The sequence below is a fragment of the Alligator sinensis genome, unplaced genomic scaffold (genome assembly GCF_000455745.1).
Source record: "Alligator sinensis unplaced genomic scaffold, ASM45574v1 scaffold665_1, whole genome shotgun sequence".
NCBI lineage: Eukaryota > Metazoa > Chordata > Crocodylia > Alligatoridae > Alligator > Alligator sinensis.
The window spans coordinates 2,417,828-2,438,146 of NW_005842034.1; the positions used below are offsets into that span (position 1 = coordinate 2,417,828).

A 20,319-nucleotide genomic window follows, 5' to 3' on the forward strand; every position below is an offset into this window, starting at 1 on the left:
GAAGTTGAATACTGAGCGAGGAAGAATCTTCCACCAAGAATGGGAGATCTGAGTACTAAGCCATTGTCAGCCTGAGGAGGTTCAAAACTATGTTTTCCATCTCCATGAAGAGTACCCTAGCCACCAAACTTGTAACCTGTTCTCAGGTAGAGGCAAGGACTCTTTTTGTTGAAGATTTTGTCACTTTGCAAAAATGAGGGATGGGGATGGGAGAAGGGGCAGGTGGGGAGTGAGTGGGTGGGGAGCTGCTGTAACGCTGCTCTTGAATTGCTTCCTGAATTCCTCCCTCCACCCTGGATTTTCCCTGCACTCATGGCTCACACTGCCACCCTGCAGCCCCAGTTGCCTTGTCTCAGAGAGATCACCTGCCTGTCCTCCAATTGGCCCCTGCACCCCTGGACCACACCCCTACCACCCTGATCCACCCTGTCATCTCAATCACCCTCAGATCGCCCATTCCAACCCCCTTCAGCCTCTCCACCCCCAGGTCACCACCCTGCTGCTCCAATCTGGCTGAGAGCAGTGAAGGTCGTATGGGTAGAAGCAGGGGTCCCTCTCTTTGCCTGCTCTCTGGGTTCCATGCAGTCCTCACCATCCCTGTGCACCCAGATCCATCTCCTGCTGGCCTGCATGGCTGTCTGGCAGGTCCTCACACCGACTTAGTGTGGAGGCACAAAAATAGCAGCCACAAAAAGGGCTGCTCACCAATGAGAGGAAACATGCTGTATTGCAGATATCTGCAGTTAATCATAGCAGGAGGAGGATGTAAGGCACAAACGTAAGTCAGAAAGACTAGTCATAATGAGTCTGTTACATCAGTATTCCACTAGTGGACTGCTCCTGCATTAGGAAATATTTTTATAACTGAAAATAATTGTGTCCTGTAGTGGCTTAAATACCTCCTCACAGGATTTTACTTAATGAATTCAGGAACAGTTGCAGAGCCTCCAGCTCCACCCTCACATCAGTACACTTAGTTCTACCTCCCAGACTTAACTGGGAGTCCAAGCAGAGTTGCACACGGCATAGTGGGTCAAACTCTTTTTTTGTTTCCTTCTGCCTGTATTCCAGTTGGGAGGGGAATAGACTTCAGTGCCTTAATAAAACTCTATCATTTAAATTGATTTATAAAGCTTTCTGTTGATAGGGAGAACCTTTTCCTTTCTTTCTTTTTAGCTGATATGTCAAAAGGAGTAACTTGGAACTGGTTATTTTACAAGCAGCACACAAAGTGGGAAACTCTGCCCCTGCTGGAAAAAAATACTGATAAGACAAATAATTGTATTCTGTTCACTTTAGGCAAGTTTTTTTTTTCCTTTTACTGTATTCTATACTTGTCACAGAGTTCTATGGTTACATGAATATACTCAGTAATCTTATATGAGGATGGATTTTCTTTTATCCCAAATAGCATGAAAAAGATGTTACTTAAAATATCTTGCATGCTGAGGCTTATTTTTAATGCTCCTATCTATATTCTGGCAATGATGAAGGTAGGACTCTGAATGTTGCTATATGTTTTCTCAGTATGGCAAAATGCTTTTCATGCACTTGTGACAGCTCTTTTTGCAATTAAAGGCATAATGATCTACCAGCATTTATGTGACTGTGCTGTAAAGAGGAATCTGCAATATCATAACAATTGCAGCAGGTGGCAGTAGAACAAGGGCCACAGAAGGGAGAAGACAATCCATTTTCCTTTCAGACTAAAGAGAAGTGAAGGATTTTAAATCTCTGGCTGCTGGCTGGGAAGGGATAGCAGCACTTAAAATGGCAGAAATGCTTGGACAGGGAAGATAGGGGTTTGTTGGAGTTGGATTAGTCATGTAATTGGATTTGTTGAAAGTAAGAGGCACAAGGCAGTCAGTTCTCAAAGCCTGTGGTCTGTGGTCTCAGGGTAGTACAAGCGGGGGGGGGGTTCTTCTAGGATATAACTTCTTCCAGGATTTAAGAAAGTTACAGTGGAGAAGCAAAGGAAATCTCTATACTGACTAGAGATGCAGTACTGAAATTTTGCTTTTTTATATTTTTTCACACTGTGCTATAGAGAAATTCTGTAAATATTAAAATACAACACACTTGTATATTTGTTGTATGCCAGCAATTAACAGCAATTTGAGGCATCTCCTGTAAGGTTTCTGTCCTGATTGAATGTGAAGAAATAAGGAGCTAAACCTTGGTTACTGTTTCTTTCTGCTGTCTTATAAGTCTATCATTGTCCGACAACTTTACCATCTTTTAAAAATCCAAAGTGCTATAATACATGAATGAGTAGTGCCAGGAGTATGCGTTGCATTTTTTTAATATATTTTCTCCTTGCACACCAAGAAGTAGGGCAAAAATTATTTTAAAGAACAATGACATTTTGATTTCAGTGTCTCTCTCAAGTCACAGCAGAGGCTTTGGAAAACAAAGTTTGGCAGTAGCTAATTTTGGTAAAACACAAGCCAAACTATCCCATAAAATGCTGATGGCGATTTACAATGAGTTTGACCAAAAAAAAAAAAGATGTTGTGCTTGTCCCAAGAAATATACAGTCACTCTAAATCATGTGTATATACAGTTAAAATTTATATAATTCCTTGCAGTTCCAGTAAGAAATAAAAGAAATGTTAAATGAAAAGAAGGAGGGGGTTTAATACATAAGAGGGAAGGGAACTTCAAGAATATATGAACAGCATGGGAAAAGCTATGATTATGAGAGTGAGAAGAATACAAAAGGGGCAATCAGAATGGAGGCTTGGGAAGAACATCAGTGTGGGAAAGAGATTAACTGGAGCCCCTAAGGTGAAGTTGAGAACTTAATGAGAAGCATGAATTTTATGTGGGGGAGAAAAGTGAGAGGCTGATGGGGATTCAAAGAACGGAGTAAGACAGAGCAAGAGAAAGGGAAGATTGTTTGAGTAGCAAGGTTCTGAATAGGTTGAAGGGTCTAAAGTGTTAGGAGGACAAGGCAGAGGAGGTTGCAATTTTGTAGGTGAGTCAAAACCTGTTATTTTACATAGTTTTTAGCTGCCAGTCTTTTTACAATGAATCATACAATAGCTGAGAGAAGATCTTAACAGATAACCTGATGTGGCAAATATCTCCTTTTCATGCATATTTGTGATGTATTATATACAGGATAACCTCATGAAGCCAGCACACTCAAGACCAAACACATGCCGGGAATGTGAAAATTCTGGTTTGTTGAAACTGGAGCCGCAGCCGGTCCTGGAGCAGCAGCCGCACGTGGGGCAGTGGCATGGGGAAGTGGGTGGTGGCAGCAGCCGTCGTGTGCAAGCTTACACCTCCACTGCTCCGGGACCGGCTGCCACTACTCCCCAATGGAGTGTAGTTTTAAAAATTGCCAGATTTTCAATAATTCCAGATTTTGAGGTTATACTATACAATATATCTTCAGTGTGAATCTACTATTAAAACACAGTAGGCATTCTATAGTTGGAAATGTGGATCACATTAATCTGTATATTTATTCGTATTTTGTACAAAAATGGAATCTGTGACCTCTCCCTCTGTCAGGTGCTCTTTTTTTGGTCACAGCAAAGTATTTGACAAGACAAATATTTACCAGTAATAACATTGATCATTTTAATAAAAATGCATTGAATTATCAGGATAATTATTCTTGCTGCACTGAAACCCTAGAGTTTCTAGAGCTAATTCTAAAAAAAAATTACATAATCTTTGCCATGGTTTGATGTTTGCCCTGTTTCTAAAATCCAAAGTTTCTTTTAACTATAGAGTCCAAGATACTCTTGTAGGATCTTGATCTTTAGAACTGGCTTCTGGGATGCGGTTGTTTCAGGAGAAGGGACATTTTTCTGATAATGCTAGTCATTTAATCAAAGGTTAGTATTATTTCAAGGAATTAAATGGCAAAGAAATCTAGTCTAGAGATAAGGTCACCACATGGCATATGCAAACTGAGTATGTATAGATAGTAGATTAAATCATGAGGGAAAGCCTATGGGTTAGTATTAGAGAGCTATATTCAAAGCTTATTTTATGGAGGAGTTAATGCACGTTTACCCTAAATAAATGGGAAAACAAGTTTACCTATGTAAACAGCACAAAAGTTTATCTGAACTTTCCTTATCACCTCAGTCTGTTCCTTTCCCAAGGACTTCTTTCGGGTTAGTTGGGTTGAACTCCAAAAAGCAAATGGGGCCATACTACTTCACCCTGCATGAGCCCAACACAGTCTCATCCATTTGAGCAGTCTAACTTCCTTGGATCTGCTGCATTCAGTGACAGTATGTTCTTTCAGGAGGAGGGAGGGCAGGGTTTTGGCTAGTAGGCCAGATTCATCAGTTGTTTAAACCTGGCGTATGCTAGCATAGGCCTTTGCACAAAACCCATTAGTAGAAAATGTGCCCAAAGAAAATAATCACAATTTCCATTGCTTTAGATTGGAAAGGCAGAGAGGCACAGGGGGAGTTGCATTAGAGGACGGTGTTAAATGAATAGGGGATGTGCCTCAGAATAACTGGGAACACTGATTTAGTACAATGCTTCAGTAGCCACTAGTGTAGGTTACAATCTAAAGCTATTTACTGCAATGGGAACCCCAAGGAAATGGTAGTGATTGAACCATTACTTGTCTGCCTTTGAGATGGTGCCTTGTCTAATGGAAGAAATATATTAATAAGGAGATGCTGTTTCATCAATAGATGGGCTTGTATCTATGACCATAGTCATCATTCCAGCCCATTATAATCTGTTTGCAGTACATTTGGGGGATATATATTAAAATATGTGGAGCAAAATGCCATCTGAGAAATCATTCAATAAATATTTGTGACAGCATACAATATTTTTCACTTGATTAAAAATTATGAAACAAAACAAACAAACAAAATTCCAAGTTGATGATCTTGCTAATTATCCACCCAAAGTATTTTTTATTAACCTGAAAATAAGATACACACCATTGGATGTGCTGACACAACCTTATACTGAATGAATGTACATTATAAAGGTCCCTGGTTTGTGGGGTATTACTTTATGTCACTTAAAGAATCACTCTGTTTTCTAGGCTACTGTTCACAAAGGAGTTTCTTGGCGCTGTATTTTTGATGGACAGTGGGTTATTAGGCTGTCCACTTATTTCATGAGAATGTGTACACTTCACATTTACCTGCATGCTTCCAGTTGGAAGCCAGAGCTGCTGAAATATTAATATCTTGTTTTCAAAATCCACTATTTTTAATGCTTGAAAGTTCTCCTTAGGTGTGGTGTGTATAAAGGAGAAGGAAAAGTAGCACATGCAACAAATATATCACGCTCTTTCTCTCTCTCTCTAACTTAAATATATATAAAAGAACTGGGCTCAGTGAGAACCCAGCAAAGAGGCTCTGTACTGGTACTCATGTATAGGCTGTTTTATCTTATTGTCTGGCTTTCATCATAGACTCACATTTCCTACCTGTCACCACAAGGGGTGTCCAGGACACATTATGAACGTGCAGCTTCAGTAACCAAGCTATACAGGGTAGTCTAGCAGTTTAGCCCTGAGTGATTCTGTGAAATTGGAGGAGAGATTCTTGCTGCTGCTCTTCAGGGATTGCTGCTGTTGGAGGAAGGGGGTAGGGGACGACATTTGGAGGTGTGTGTGCATGTGTGAGAAGATGCAGAGTGCATTTGACTGAGGTGTCTGGGCACTGGGAAACACTGCAGGAAGAGAGGCAGAGAGAAGAGGAAGCAAGAATAAGACTGAAGTGCAGAGCAGCTGTTTCTCCTAACACTCTGGTTCTTTTGGGTGCCTCTGTGAATGTGAACATGGATTCTGTCACTGAAAGCTTCTTCAAGCTGCTGTTTCTGTTATCTATTCATGACTGGAACACAGTAGTGGCAGGGAATAAATGTAAGTACTGCAAATGATTTAAAACTCAGAACAAAATGTTTTGAAAACTTCTGGGGTATTTTGGTTGGATCTGGATGAAATATTGCTCTTGAAATATACATGCTTAATGCTTCTGAACTGATGACTGCAAGTAGCTGGGCTGAAACTGTTCCTTTGGCTGAGAAATGTCATTTTCTAAGTTCTAGCATTCATTCTACCTATTTTTTTTACACAAGTCTTTATAGAGAATACTACTGCAAATATTCAAGTTTCAGTATAATCTCTCATTAGCATCGCTCATTACCAAGGAATTGCATGCTCATCCTTCATTTGCATCTTTGTTTCCTATTTTAGAAGTGATGCATTTTAGAAGGAATTATTTCTTAAATGGAAATTGTTGACAGATTTCTACTGTATACAGCATCAGCTTGATTTTTGCCATTTACAGTTTGAAGGCTGGTATCAGGATCTCATGAATTAAGCTGGCACTCAAGTAACTCTGATGCACATAACCGTGCAGTTTAAGAGTAGAGTTAAATGCAACCAGGAAAAATGTTGAGAACAAGATTTTATGGGATGTGCGCTGATTGCTTAGATAATAATGTCTGTGCATGATTAAGAGAAAGAGCACTGTCAGAACCAGGAGAAAGTTTTTGAAAAATTAGTAAATCATAGTTAGTCAGTAAGCTTGAATTTCAAAATAGAAATAGTGATTAAAATACTGAAGAGAATCTGCCCTCTAGAAGAAAGATCTGATATGTGCATTGGGATCTTTGGTTTTGATACTGAATGAGTTATGCTAATTTTTACCCCAAGGAAACTTATCAAAAACTATTTTTGAGACATTTAACCTATTCTGTATTTGTTCTTTGACTGTGCTTTGGCTTTAGTGAACCATAAGGATTTTATTTTGCATACATCTATTAGAATAGTTGCCTAAGCACCAGATGCTCATAGCCTGAAATGAGCAGCATTTTTTTCCCTCGTTGAGGTTCTGGATGTGTGGCATATGAATGAGGAGGGAAGGCATAGTAACTCTGTTTGAAGAAAGTGAATGTTAGTGCCAGTAAGAATATTCAGGAATAACCTTACAGCACTGTAGCAGGGGACCGCTCCTTTGAAACATGTAAGCAATGACAAAGAAGTTTAAGCTGTTGTGTGGTTCTGTATCCTAGGGTTTAGCATATGCATGCTTTGTAAACTAACCATGCTCCCCTGAGTCAGACAGTCACCCTGCAGCACCAAAATGATCTTGTGCTGTCATTCAGTAATGATATCATTTGATACTCAAGTGCATAGAGTAGCCCTAAACATGAATACTAAGTTCCATTTGTAAAACACCTTCCTGCAATCCATCCTCAGCTTTAATTTTCTTCATCATTCTGTATTGTACCGTTTATGAATACATCCACTTGCACAAAAACATGATAATCAAATCACGCATTAATAGCATTTGGCACTATGCACAAAACTAAATCAGATGCTGACAGGGAGGCATATTAAAACCAAGGCAGCAAAATAGGACTTGCAGAGTACAACAAAACAGTAAAGCACTAGAGGTCACTCTTACAATTTAAGAAGCAAGATTCTGGAGAAAACATAATTTTGCTTTCCAGTGCAGAAATATGAAGGATAAAATAAATCAGTTTGAACCACATTTACTACTGCTTCTCGCCAAGAATTTGGAGACAAGCTGAACTATGTTATACTGGCAAATGAGTAACTATGTTAATGGAGTCTTACTTTTGCATTGAAGATGATTTAGACCTATCAATGAGTAGTCAAAGCACTTTTGTGTGAGGTGAAGAAATTGATACTTTATCCATTTTACAGATAGGGAAACTGATGCTTAGAGAAGTCAAATAACTTGTCTAAATGCATGGAAAGAGTCACTTTAGAGTCTGAAATAGAATTTAGGAGATTCTGACGCCTTGACTGTACTTCTCCCTTATTGCTATCTAACACAAGAAAAAAAAAAAGAAATCCCTAAAAGACACGTATTGTTTCATCCGGCTACTTTACTTTATTCCGTCTTAAAGAGAAAGTGCACATCTGAGGTAGGTAGCTCTGCTATGAAGTATGTCTTAAAATATCCCAGGAAGTAGAGGTGTGTCCTTGTATCCAATTATGGCCACCTGTTTTTGCAGATATCATACCCCTGGTTAGCAAATTTACCAGTAACTTCTTCTTCTACTTTACAAGATAACCACAAATCCCTTTCAGCATCTGATACTCCTATCATCATAAATGTATTCAAATAGCTCTGAATAACCATATATAGAAGTTAAAGCTCAGTATTCTATGTATAATTTTCTGGGTTGATATATTAGAGAACAACCTAGAGAAAAAAAAGTAGGATGCTGTTACCATTCTGTGAGTAGATTAATCTGCTTTTCTTTTTTATTTTGTGGTATTACTCTCATACTAAACCATGAGGACATTAGCTCAGTTTTTAGTTTATTCTTACTTAGACAGACTCCCAAAACATAAACAGAAATATGACTGACTAAAATTCTCTGGTTTTTCCTAAAATCTTAATAACTAGTCTTAATTTTTCACAAGTTTGATCATGAAGTAGTATTACCAATTTTCTGCCACAAATTGAACTGTTCTGAGATTTGTCATCTGTCTTTCTTGCTCCAGAGTACTCTTTTGTTTGAGTAAGGAGGTTTTAAAGTGTTTAGGGTACTGGGAATTGAAAAAATCTATAATTTTGACATTGAGACATGAAGTATTTCTGTGCACGTATTTCCAATCTCTCCTAAAGAATAATGGTAAACAGTTTGCTATAATAAGGTAATGATTGTCATTGCAAACACACAAATTTTAAAAATTCTTTGCCAATGCTGATTCACCTTAGTTGCCTTCCAAACTCTTCCCAAAGAATTAAAACTTCATTGCACTTCAACGAAAACTGATCTTCACGCTTGTAAATAAGGATCTACTTATTCCATATAAAAATGTTAGAACAAAAATTATATCAGGATTTCCTGTAAACATTTGTACAACAAAATGTCTTTGTTTGTTTTTTGAAGCTGGTTCTACAACAGGAAATCAGCCAGTCACCAACCAGCCCTTGGCCACTTGCCTGAAAGTAGGGCATAAAACTCTTAATAGATGCTGTACTTCTCGTGCAACCCTCAGAAAATGAAGTGTTGTACATAACATAATTAAACCTCATACACATTTCAACTCAACTGTGGCTGAAGTTATTAAGGCTGATTTGGGCTAAGATTGGAAACAATGCCAACAAATTAAGAAAATCTTACATAAAATCTCTTTGCTGTATACCTGGGAAGAGAGCAAACAGGTTCTTCTGATGCTAATCTCTTTTATCGTCATAAGAAGTTGTGCTTCCTTCTAGGTTCACTGCTCATCTTAGATTTTAACTTTTGTGTGGCAATGACTGCAATTTCTATAAATCAATCAGCTGTTTTTATCTCTGAAACTTCTTTTTTCTTTGAAACTAACACAGAAGGATACAACTTTTTCAAAATTATATTAGCAGATAATATATTAAGGATATCAAGACTTTCCAGGTACAGGATTCAATGATCTGATGCCTTTCTTCACCTCTCTGATTATCTTATCATAAGCTAGGAAATACCTCCAGGGAAGTTATTTCTTACTAGAAGAAAAGTAATTTGGCTTATGTAAATAATGTTATGGAATTTAGTTCTGATATTTATCACTGTTATATGACTGTTTCACCGTCTTGGCTGATTTAGGAAACTTAAAGTAATAAATTTAAAACTTAACTGACTTAACAGGATACTGTTTTATAATAAATTGGAATTAAAAGAAAGATCCTTTAAAGTATCAACTATTAACTGCTATAGACTCTAAAGGGAAGACAACATAGATAGCATTCTGGGGTATTATTTATCATTTGGTTCATTTCCTTTTATTTTTATCCTTTTTGTTCTTTAGCTACATCTTTCAGCACATCTAGACATATGAATCAATGACTGGGGATTCATTGTGGATCTTGCTTATATCGCTAAATCATAGACACATCTATTCTTACTTTCTGAGACTATTTGCTTTTTTTAAAGTACAATAATAACATTAATGTATGTATTAAGATTACAACTCAGCCCCAGATTAAAGGAAGCATTATTCCGAATTTATTTAACTTTTTCATTATCCTGAATTTACATGAAGGTATTTGGTCCATTTCACTGACTGTGATCAATGCTTTGCATCTCAGCCCTCTGGCTTTTAAGATTTAAGCAAATACATTTGGGCTCAGTCAGCAAGATGGACTGAGAGAATGTGGCCTTGATTTCTGGACAGTAACAAGGCATACTGTTCTAAAAGTAGGTTGAAATCAACTGTATAAACAGAATGTAGTATTTCCTATGTAAGGTATAGGGTCATGTTTTTAGGATCTATTGCACCTTTTCCACATGAGACACATTTCTGATTTGCCATTTCAAACCCTAAGGCGACCACTAACTTGTACAAATATCAATGATACCACAATTGCTAAGCACCTAAATATTTCACTTTCTCTCTTTCACATTAAATATAAATACCCATTTTCTCATATGGGTGACTATGATATTTAATCCCAGTATAACTGCGTATCACAAAAAAAATTAGCTATGTAATGATTAAGGATACCTCTATAACACGTATGTATGCGTGTATATGTGAAGGTATTAACCCAGGGTAATATGTCTACATGCTCCCGTATGGGAGTGGCGACGTTCATGAGATACCATTCATGTGATAACTTTGCATATGTACCTTTGGCAAACTCACTTGTATTCTGACTATGAATCCCTTTGGCAGGACTCCTAATAACAAACAAAATTGAAGAGTGGCTGCTAACAGCCCTAGATGAAATATTAAATAAATAAATAAATAACCCCTTTTAGAGAAACGTTCCTTTCTTTCCAATGTTGCTTTCCTCCAAAACTATGATGCTCCCCCATCGGGAGAAAATATAGTGTATGCTGTCTCTCAGAAGTTGGACCTTTGCTCTATATGCTAATTAAGATTCCACCCATCGTCCTCCTGTCCTCCTTAGTATTTGTATTTAGTTATTTGTGTATTAGGTACTTCCCAAACATTATAAAAGGAGAATACAGTCTAAGGACACATAGGTTACATTCTGCACATTCCAGGTAGAATATTACTTTAATTTGTGGTCTCATTAGATCTTGAGACATTCAATATTAAATCACTCAACTTTTTTTTGTGTGTGTGTGAGAAACAATTATTTTAAGATATTTTAGAGAAGTGATTCTCAGCCATTGTGCTGTGGCACCTTAAGGTGCCATCAGATCTTTGAAGGGTAGGGTGTCAGGAGGTATGAATAGATAAAAGAGATGTGAGGAGATAAGCAGATCAACGGAGACTCGGCTTGTTCGTGTCAGGCTGATCTGCAACCCCACCGTGCAGCGCCTTTGCAAGGAAGTAAGAACAATAATGTATCAATTACTTTTTGAAATTGGGTGCTGCTCAATTCACAAGAGTTGTGGAGGGTGCCTTGAGCCCCAAAAGATTGAGAACCACTGTTTTAGAGATTTCTAAAGTTTAAAGTTTATAACTATTTCTTCCCCGTGGCAAACCTCTATGAGCTTAACTTATTATGAAGAGATTCTGGTCATCTGGGTAGCAATGACATTTAAAAAAATCTCTTATTCCTGTATAAAATAGTTGCTCAGTGAAGCATTGCTTATATTAAATGCCATGTTGTAGTACAAAACTTTAATTTGTACTCATTTCACTTGGTATGATATATGTAACTCATTTGTAGTTTGACACTGAGGCATTCAAACCAATCCATGGTGGTAAAATCTTTGTACCTTAATGTAACGTCATATATTATCATTATGCAGAAAAGGCTCGATGCTGTGTTGTTTGTGTTTTGGCTGGTGTCTCCCATGCTTTCAACTCCAATAAATGGAATGAACTGGAGACAGAACATAGTAGCGAGGAGGGGAAATTTGAATTTTTTACACACAAATAGCATACTTTGCAGGAGATCACTTAAATCAGCTATTAGAAAGCTGGGTGAGAGAAGTACACTGTGGTGTGTGTGCATGCATGTGTGTTGGGGGGTAAGGGAGACTTAAAAAAGCATAACAGATGTACAATTATAGCAAACCGCTCTAGATGCTTGATCCTGATTCAGTGGAAGCCAGTGTAAACACTTCGTTTTCTTGTAAAAAAATATGAGGTTTGGTCCATAAACATTGTTTATTTTTCAAGGTGAATATACTTCAGGAGTCATTAATAACTTCAATGTTATTTGAAAGGAGCAAAATTGGTATGAACTGGGAGGTAAAAATGATACTGTTTATTTTCAGCTTAATAAGTGTTTTTAGTCCAATAATTTGAAAACTGAATGAAGCCTGGAAACTTTTAGCATTTTAAGTAGTTTTAAATTAGTAACTACAGAATTACTATTTAAATACCATACCTATTTAATAGACTAATGATGAAAACTACCTCTGGCATTTTAAATCACAAAGGGTAGGGAAAAATATGATAGGAAATCTATCCAGCTGTGTAGTGGGTCTAATTACTTTTTTATTAAGTATGTCTCATTACCTGGTAGTACTCAGAAATAAGATATTGCTTGTTCCTAAGTAGTAGAGTGCCTGTTTGTTTCTATAACAATCCTTTAGCAATTAGCACATTTACTTATGTGGTCTTGAGGGAAAATTAGATTAAAAGCAGCTTTTTGGAATATTTGAATTTATTCTTATTACTAACTATTATTCTTTATACAGCTATCAAGTAAAATGCATCTTTCTCTTTAACATATTTTTATTAGCCCACTATTGTATCACAATGAGAAGAGTTTTCTAAAAGCAAGGTAATTTGATTTTTTCCTCAATTTTTAAATAATCTGATAAGGATTGTATTTTTTTTCAGATAAATCCTTAGAAAATGTGAAACAATTACCAAAAAAACCCAAGCAAACCAAAAGACTAGTAGGAGAAGGTTGAGGAGGTTTTTTTCTACTTGAGCTTGACCTATTCAAAACTACCACAAAACTATGATTCTATGAGAGAATCTGAGCCCAAAATCTGAGAAGTCTTATAAAGCACTCTGTGTAACATGAAGTTTATGTTATCAAGGATTGGATGCTGTGAAAGTGAGAAAGCACCCCACTACCAGAATACACAGAACGGTTTAAATTCAGATCAGGTATATAGGATGGTTCTCTGGTCAGTCAAGAAAGACATTCAAAGGAAATGTCACATTTTTAAACAGTATTATGTAAATAGACTGTATCTCATGTCAGAACTCTAATGCACCTGAGTTAAGTCACCTGACTCACTTCTGTCTCTGTAGCTAGATCCAATGTGGTCAGTATGTATAATCTATAATTACAGGGAGATAGGGGGGAAAATGTTCTTGTCCAAGTAGCACGTATTATGGTAAAACTCATGTATGGTTTTATTCTGAAGTAATATTCATATAAAAATGATATGTTAGAAGCTGCCAACAATTTTCCTTTAAAACTAATTACATGGGAGCATTATGCATGTGAGTTTGTAATTCTTCTTTTGACTTCTCACTGTGCATGGTTAATTCCCAAGTATGTCTTATTTTTAAGGTGTGTGGTAGCCTTGATTGGCTCCCATGAGACACAAAATGTCACAATATTCATGCCATAGAAGGTCAATAATATAAACCAGGACTTTTTAATAAGCTTGAAAATAGAGGAATTGAATGTGCCCAATCCTACATCACTGAGCAATATCTGAAGAGCCCACAGACTTCTGGCCCATTTCTGTTTCTGTGCTGTGCTAGCAATGAATGCTCTCCATCCAGTGAGTGCCAGGATGAATCTAGGCTATGCTAGATGCTGCTGCTGACCCTATACAATAACAGTGAACACATGAAAAGGAGGGAGCTGGTCAGGTGTTGGAGTAGCCTTATATTTTGTCAAAATAGAACTCACTGATGTCACAGCAATATATGTTACCTGTTCCAGGAGGTACTGTGTGAAATCATGGTTCCAGTAAACATAGTGGGAAACCTCCCAGTGAATTTAACGCTTAGTGTGTGTAGCTAATGCACGGTTTCTTTTGGAACAAAAGCTAGGGTGCTGCCCTCCTGCAGTTTGCTACTTTCAGCTTTAATTTAAAGGCAAAACTGAACCCAAGCCTGCCATTATTTATTTATTTTGTATTGACACTTTTCTTTAAACCAAAAGCAAGTTATATAAAAACAGAGTGAAAAATAGTCAGTAGCATGCTACAGTCTCTGCATTTGATTCTGTATCATAGTGATAGAGCAGAAAACAATATGTCTGTGCCATTATAGATCTTTTAAAGCCTTCTCAGTATTCATCACCTAAATGTGGTAATAACCTGACTGTCATATACTCTAGAAAGTCCTGACATTTTGTAAATCAGTGCGCATATCTTCATATGCATTTAATGCAAAGCAATAAACTCTGGAACTTATTGCACCAGAGTTCATTGCTCTCAGACGTGCTGTTCACATGTGCTCCTGGGACTGCAGCACATTGAGCTGGGTCGCAGGAACCCCAGCTGGCAAGATATCTGAGGGGTCAGCCTGCCAGCCCGAGGCTGTTCCCTCTGGCTCAAAGTGCTATGGAGGGGTTGGCTGGGGCACAAGGGTGCTCCAATGCAGGGTTAGCTGGAAGGCAGCCTCTACACTGAAGCACCCTTGTGCCCCAGACAGTCTGGGCAGTGTCTACACATGCGGTGCTACAGAGTTAATTATTACTCCAGTCTAACAGGGCTGCACATGTAGATGCACGACATTTACTGTGGACCTAATTAGTCTAGTCTGCAGTTAATGTCTCGTGTAGATGTACCCAGTAAACTGTAGATCTCACTGTAACTTTTTTCACTGATCTATGGAGGGATTCCTATTAACTGTACAGGGGAAATCAAAATGTTTTATTGGCAAGGGTTTTATAATCATGCCAGAAGTTACGTATTTTCTTTAAAGAAACCTTCATACTTTTTAGTTGCTAAGAAATATTTTTTTAAAAGTGAAAACATGTTTCAGATTCTCCATAGAGCCTTATGAGTCTCCATGGAGCCTGAATAAGATCCTGAAGAGGTATTGACAAGTAGTGATAAAATAGATTATTTGAATGTAATTTGTCTCTATGCTTTCTACCTGTAGTGCAAGTATTTTTTTCTAATTTGGGGGATTCACATGACACAGAGTTGGCTTATCCAAAACTTATAAAAAAAATAAATATGGTCAGGAGGAGGCATTTGAAATATTTTAGACATTTCCTTTACTTAGGAAATCACTCTGTGAGTGCCTGGGACCAAAAAACTACAACTTTCTTTCAGTAAGAAAATAATTTAAAAATTCAAGAGAAGCCAAGTGATGCAGGGACATGAGCCTGAATGCCTGAAGAGTGACGTAGGCATTTAAGACTCTAATTCCTGCTGACTTTCAAGAAACTTTGGGGGCTGCAAGTCTGTGGAACAGACTCTCCTGGGAGCTGAATACCATCACAGCTCTCATTACCTTCTGCTCTAAGTGCAAAGCAAGATGTTCAACCTTGCATAAAAGTAAACGTACAGTATCCTAGGTAAAAGTATCTGTATTGAAAAGATCAAAAATAAATCATTCCACTGCACAAAGTTCTTCTTCTCTCACAAAGTGAGAGAGAGAGAGAATAAGCAAGCAATAGGTCTCAGTCATATTTCTTAATGAACTACGAGAAGGGACTCTGAAATTAAGATGATGATAGTGGCATAAGAACAGGAATAGAATATAGTCTGGTTACTTAGATGTTGAGGAAGTTACCCAACATTACTGAAGTAGGCCATTGTGACAGAAGAATAAGCCTAAAAATATAAAAAGAATAGTTTTAGATGTATTAATTGAACTTCTTTCAAAGCCATCCCTACACACATGTACAGGCATAGTGTCTCTTCAGACATTTTCTATCACAATACCTGTGAGGTTAGGATTCAGTAAGGCTGGAATCCTGCAAAGACTTATACACATTCAACATATGCTTAACTTTATGGTGGTAAGTAGTCTTAATGAAATCTGTTAGGGGTGCTCAAAGTAGTAAAATTAAGTATGTGTATAAGTGTCTGCAGGATCAAGGCCTGAGGGAGAAGGGAAAATAAACTTTTTTTGAAGTATGATTGAAGAGATTAGGATATCAAGATCTATCTAGAGTATTATTTATACCATATTTGAGGAAGAATGTATTTGATAAAATTAGTGATGGTCTGCCTTGGAGGCCCATCAGGCAAGAAGGCTTAAGACTAGCTTCCATAACCAGTGGTACACAGGGGAGTGGTATGGCTCACCATCATTCCAGCCATCTGTCTCCTCAGTACAAAAAAACAGATACCCATTTACATCTGGGGGCAAAACTTCATGGAAATGTGGAGTAAGACTCTAGCCCTCAGAACTCATGAGAGATCCCTTAACTACTGCACCGCTTTCCCCTTCATATTTAACACACACATTTAATAAATTATTAATGGCCTGACTGAAGCAAAATAGCACGCAAAACAACAGAAAAGCTGAGATTATTTTCCAACTAAAGATATATCAGTTATGTTTCCAATTTTTTTGTCACTGTATTATGCCAGTGTCTTCTTATGTCAATCTCAGGTCTTTATAATAGAATGGTGCATAGTGGAACAGTCGATGGTTGGAGCTTTGGGAAATATTAGCATTGGATTTATGACCCAGACACCTTGTTCCAGGCAGACCCAAACCTTCAAACTAGCCACAACCTCTCCATTTTGTAATAGATAATTTTTTATTGATACACAGTGATAGCAGATAAGAATAATATAAACAATTCTATATCTACCAGTCCTAGACCTGTCACAGAGGGAAGGTACATCTGGCAGGGCTGGGCCTATGCCCCTCAGTGTTGTGTGTGACACGGGCAGGTGGTATGCCCTCTGGCCATGGTGGCTTTGGGTTCTCCTCTCCAGGACACTTTGCTGCTCTGAAATCCCACTTTTTGTATTATTTCTCCCCTCTGGTGACTCTTCATTCCCAGGCATCATTGATTGGTTTCCTTGTGGTCATCATACTGTCCACATTATGTCCTGGCAGCATATTCCTATATTCCAATAAACCCATCATATGTACACATCTTAATTTGGTTATTTACCATCCCTCCTAATTTGGTCTGGCCAACAGAACCAGAAATCCCAAGGGCTTTGCAGATGGACACTGTGACCTAATGCTACGTTATCTCATGTTATGGAACAGTGTGGTACATGTGTTCAGTTTCCTAGGCTGTGTGTCTGCTGGCTTCAGACACAGTGGGCCTTGCAGGAAACTTTCTCACAAACAGGCTTTTAGAAATCAATTAACCCTTGACATTCCCCTGAACCATTATTTTAATGCAATATCTACTTTACCTACAAGCCAATTCCCAAAAGCAAGCCTCTAAATGCTATTTTCTAACCATCAATCCCCGCCTTTGAAGACTTATACCTTCACATCATAAATGTAGCATAATCATGGGAATTACCTGGAATGTTCATTGGGGTTATGGAGAGGACCTTCACTAGTCATCCCAGGAAAAGTATGACAACGTTCATGATCGGGGTCCAATGGGCTGGATGTTGTGATGAGCCCTTAACCTTTGTTCCAATGTTACCCATACCCACTCTGACTCATTCTTTTTCCTCAGCATTCCCTAACCCAGCAACAGAGTTTTAGCCAATCAAGTTTAAACAGGCTTCTTGTACTGGGGATGGGGAGCGTATGGTCTGAGATGCCTATTAAACCTTTTATTCAGTATTCCAGGTAGCATTCCACTCAGAAATTGGTACCTCTCTGATTGTCAATATGGCTGTTTAGATCAGAGAAACATCCCGTGTTCAGAATCTTTGGTGACCAAACATATTCTTAGCAATTTTACCACTCTTGTACAATGGTCAGTGCTTTCCTTGTCATCCCATTTGGATTGCTTGGTGCGATCACAGCACCACCAGTGCCCTTCTGTCCTGCAAGAGTCTGGAGAAATGCCAAGGATCAGGCTCTTCCTGTGCAAACAGCAGGTGTGGTCTTCTTTGGGATCCCACCATTGTATTCATTGTTCTAGGTCTATGCATGAATTCTGGGAATTAATGAAACTACATTGCATTACTATTCCTACTATTAAAATCTTAAAATACATATCTAGCACAAGCAAAGCAAAAGAAGCTAAAGAAAACAAACAAAAGGATGACAATAAAGATAAATGGTTAATTTGGCCTTTTCAATTTTTGGCATGGCTGAACTCTTTGAGGCCCTGGAGGCAATGCTCCACATGATGCAACATTTTCCATAGCCAATTTGAAGATATTCCATAACCTATCATGACGTTCTGCTTTACATTTCATTGTCTACCATAGTTGATATCACAACCACTTTTAGCAATAGCATTACACAAACACAGCCAAACAAGCAAGACAATTTCTATGCATCTTGATTCTTCTCTGTACCAGGTGAACTTCTTGATGCTTCAGTTTTGGTTCACATCCTGCAAAACATAAAGACAAGAAGGGAGGGGCTCAATCCCCTTTAGGTTAGTTCAAGTCATGGAATCACTTTTGACTCTGTGGCTGGGTTTGTTTATTGTGGGCCCTGGCCCTTGCCATCCATTTATCTGTTAACACTTTATGCTGAAGCTTATCTGGAGAAGTCCCCTCCTAGCTTCTCACAGAGGCTGCTTCTTCAGCAGTCCTTTCTTCTCAAAGTGACAAGTGCTCCAAGGTGCACTCTGCCACACATCTTCTCTCCGTGGCCTCCACCAAGGGTTTTCCTGTTGGGGTATGCTCTCCCTAGCCTTTTCCAATCAAAGGATGACCCACAAGGCAGTGGGAGCTAGGGTTTTCAGATGCCCTATACTCACCTTTCCCAGGGTTGGCAACATGTGGCATTTTGTAGAGATTACCCCACCACAAGTAGCTCCACCACATTAACCAGTCCCAAGAGTGGGTAATTTCCAGGTCTTACTCAGGACCAATCTCGTCTCTCCTTCTTGGGTCATTTTCACCCTCCAGGGGCATAGTATTTAACTTCTGGGCTCCCTGGCCCCTCCTCAGGTTAGTTGAGATCTCAGGCTCTCAGCTCTGGCAGTCTTAGCAGTTGTTTCTTTTAAACTTTTGACCTCTGTAGGTCCCTGCCTCTGGATTGCTAGACCCCTTGATCTTTCAGGGCTCCTCCTGAGGAGACAGAAAATCAGTACTAGTCCCAGTGCTTTGGGAAAGGTGGCCCTTTAGGTCTCTTTTCCATGAAGAGCTAACAGAGTCGCTGTACCCAGAAAACATGTCAAAAGGTAAGTACAGATGTTTGAGGAGGCTAGGGGAGAGGTTAGATCACATTAAAATGGCCAACCAAACTAACTTGATTCACCCAAGTGTGGACCTTAGACTTAGATCCCTAGTTAGGTCTATCTAAATGCAAACTGTACAGAAGTTCATGAAGGTTAGATCTGTCCAAAAATGACTGACCTAATCTAAGTTAACTGTACCTTGGAGGTAGTTTAACTTGGATTGGGTTCAGCAAGACCAAACTAATCAAACTTTTGTACAGCTCCTAGCACAGCCCCTGGGATGGGGAAGCCTAGCCCCTGGTCCCAGCCTCAGGGCTGCACTTTTTCTAAGCCCCTGGCTCTGGGCTATTTTTAGCCCCTTACCCCACCCCTGAATGGACAACCCTGCACCATGGAACAGCCAACCCCCTGAGCCCACCAAACACCCCATCTCACAAGCTGCTCCTGGTGCTAGTTTAATTAGGATTCACTGGTGCCAGCAGCCAAGGAAGTAAGTCAATATGGGGGTAGGGGTGGGTGGGCTAAGAGTTGATTGTTTTGCTAGGGGGGGTTGGGGTGACTAAAAATAGCCCCTGGCCCTAGGAGGGAAGGGGCCCCTTCATCTCCACAAGCCCCCTTTTACCTTGATAGCCACCTGATCCTACCAAAACCCTAGTAGATCCCATCAACCTACCTGCAGACCTAGCTAGCATTCCCGATCCTCCCAACTCCCCTCCCCTTCTACAGACCCCACTTGTCTTCTGACCTCCCAAACTTCTTGGACCCCACTATCCCACATCTTCCTAAATCCCCCCATAGATCCTGCTTGCCCCCAATCCCACTAAGCCCCCCCACAGACCCCTCCTGCCCCTACTAACCTCCTCACACTGATTTACCTTAGATAGATTTGTCTTTTTTAACTTGACCAAACCTCCCCCTAACCTCTCCAAATGTCTATACATACCCAGAAAGACCAACAAAAGTGATACACAGTGCTGCAGCCTACTACAACAAAAAGTAACAATGTACACTTTTCTAGGGTATGACCCAAATGCAGCAAACAAATGAGCATTCAGGCTGTAACATAATTTATCTTTATAATTTTTCATGAAGTCTTGCCTTAAGTAATAACTTAAGAAGATATTTCTTGCATTTGTTGATACCTAAGATCTATTAATAAAAAGTGTATCTGTTTCATTCGCTTGTATCTAACTGAAGAGTCATTCCT

The 20,319-nt window shown here is 38.9% G+C and overlaps 1 protein-coding gene across 1 annotated transcript in view; it reads left to right on the forward strand.

Moving 5' to 3' along the window:
* Window positions 1-5,529: 5,529 nt before the first annotated feature.
* CNTNAP3C (contactin associated protein like 3C) overlaps window positions 5,530-20,319 on the forward strand; it is a gene marked incomplete at its 3' end in the record, with an annotated part of 368,072 nt that continues 353,282 nt past the window's right edge. The window contains exon 1 of the mRNA XM_025202664.1: window positions 5,530-5,866. Within this exon, the coding sequence (XP_025058449.1) occupies window positions 5,782-5,866 (85 nt within the window). The remainder of the gene's footprint in view (window positions 5,867-20,319) is intronic.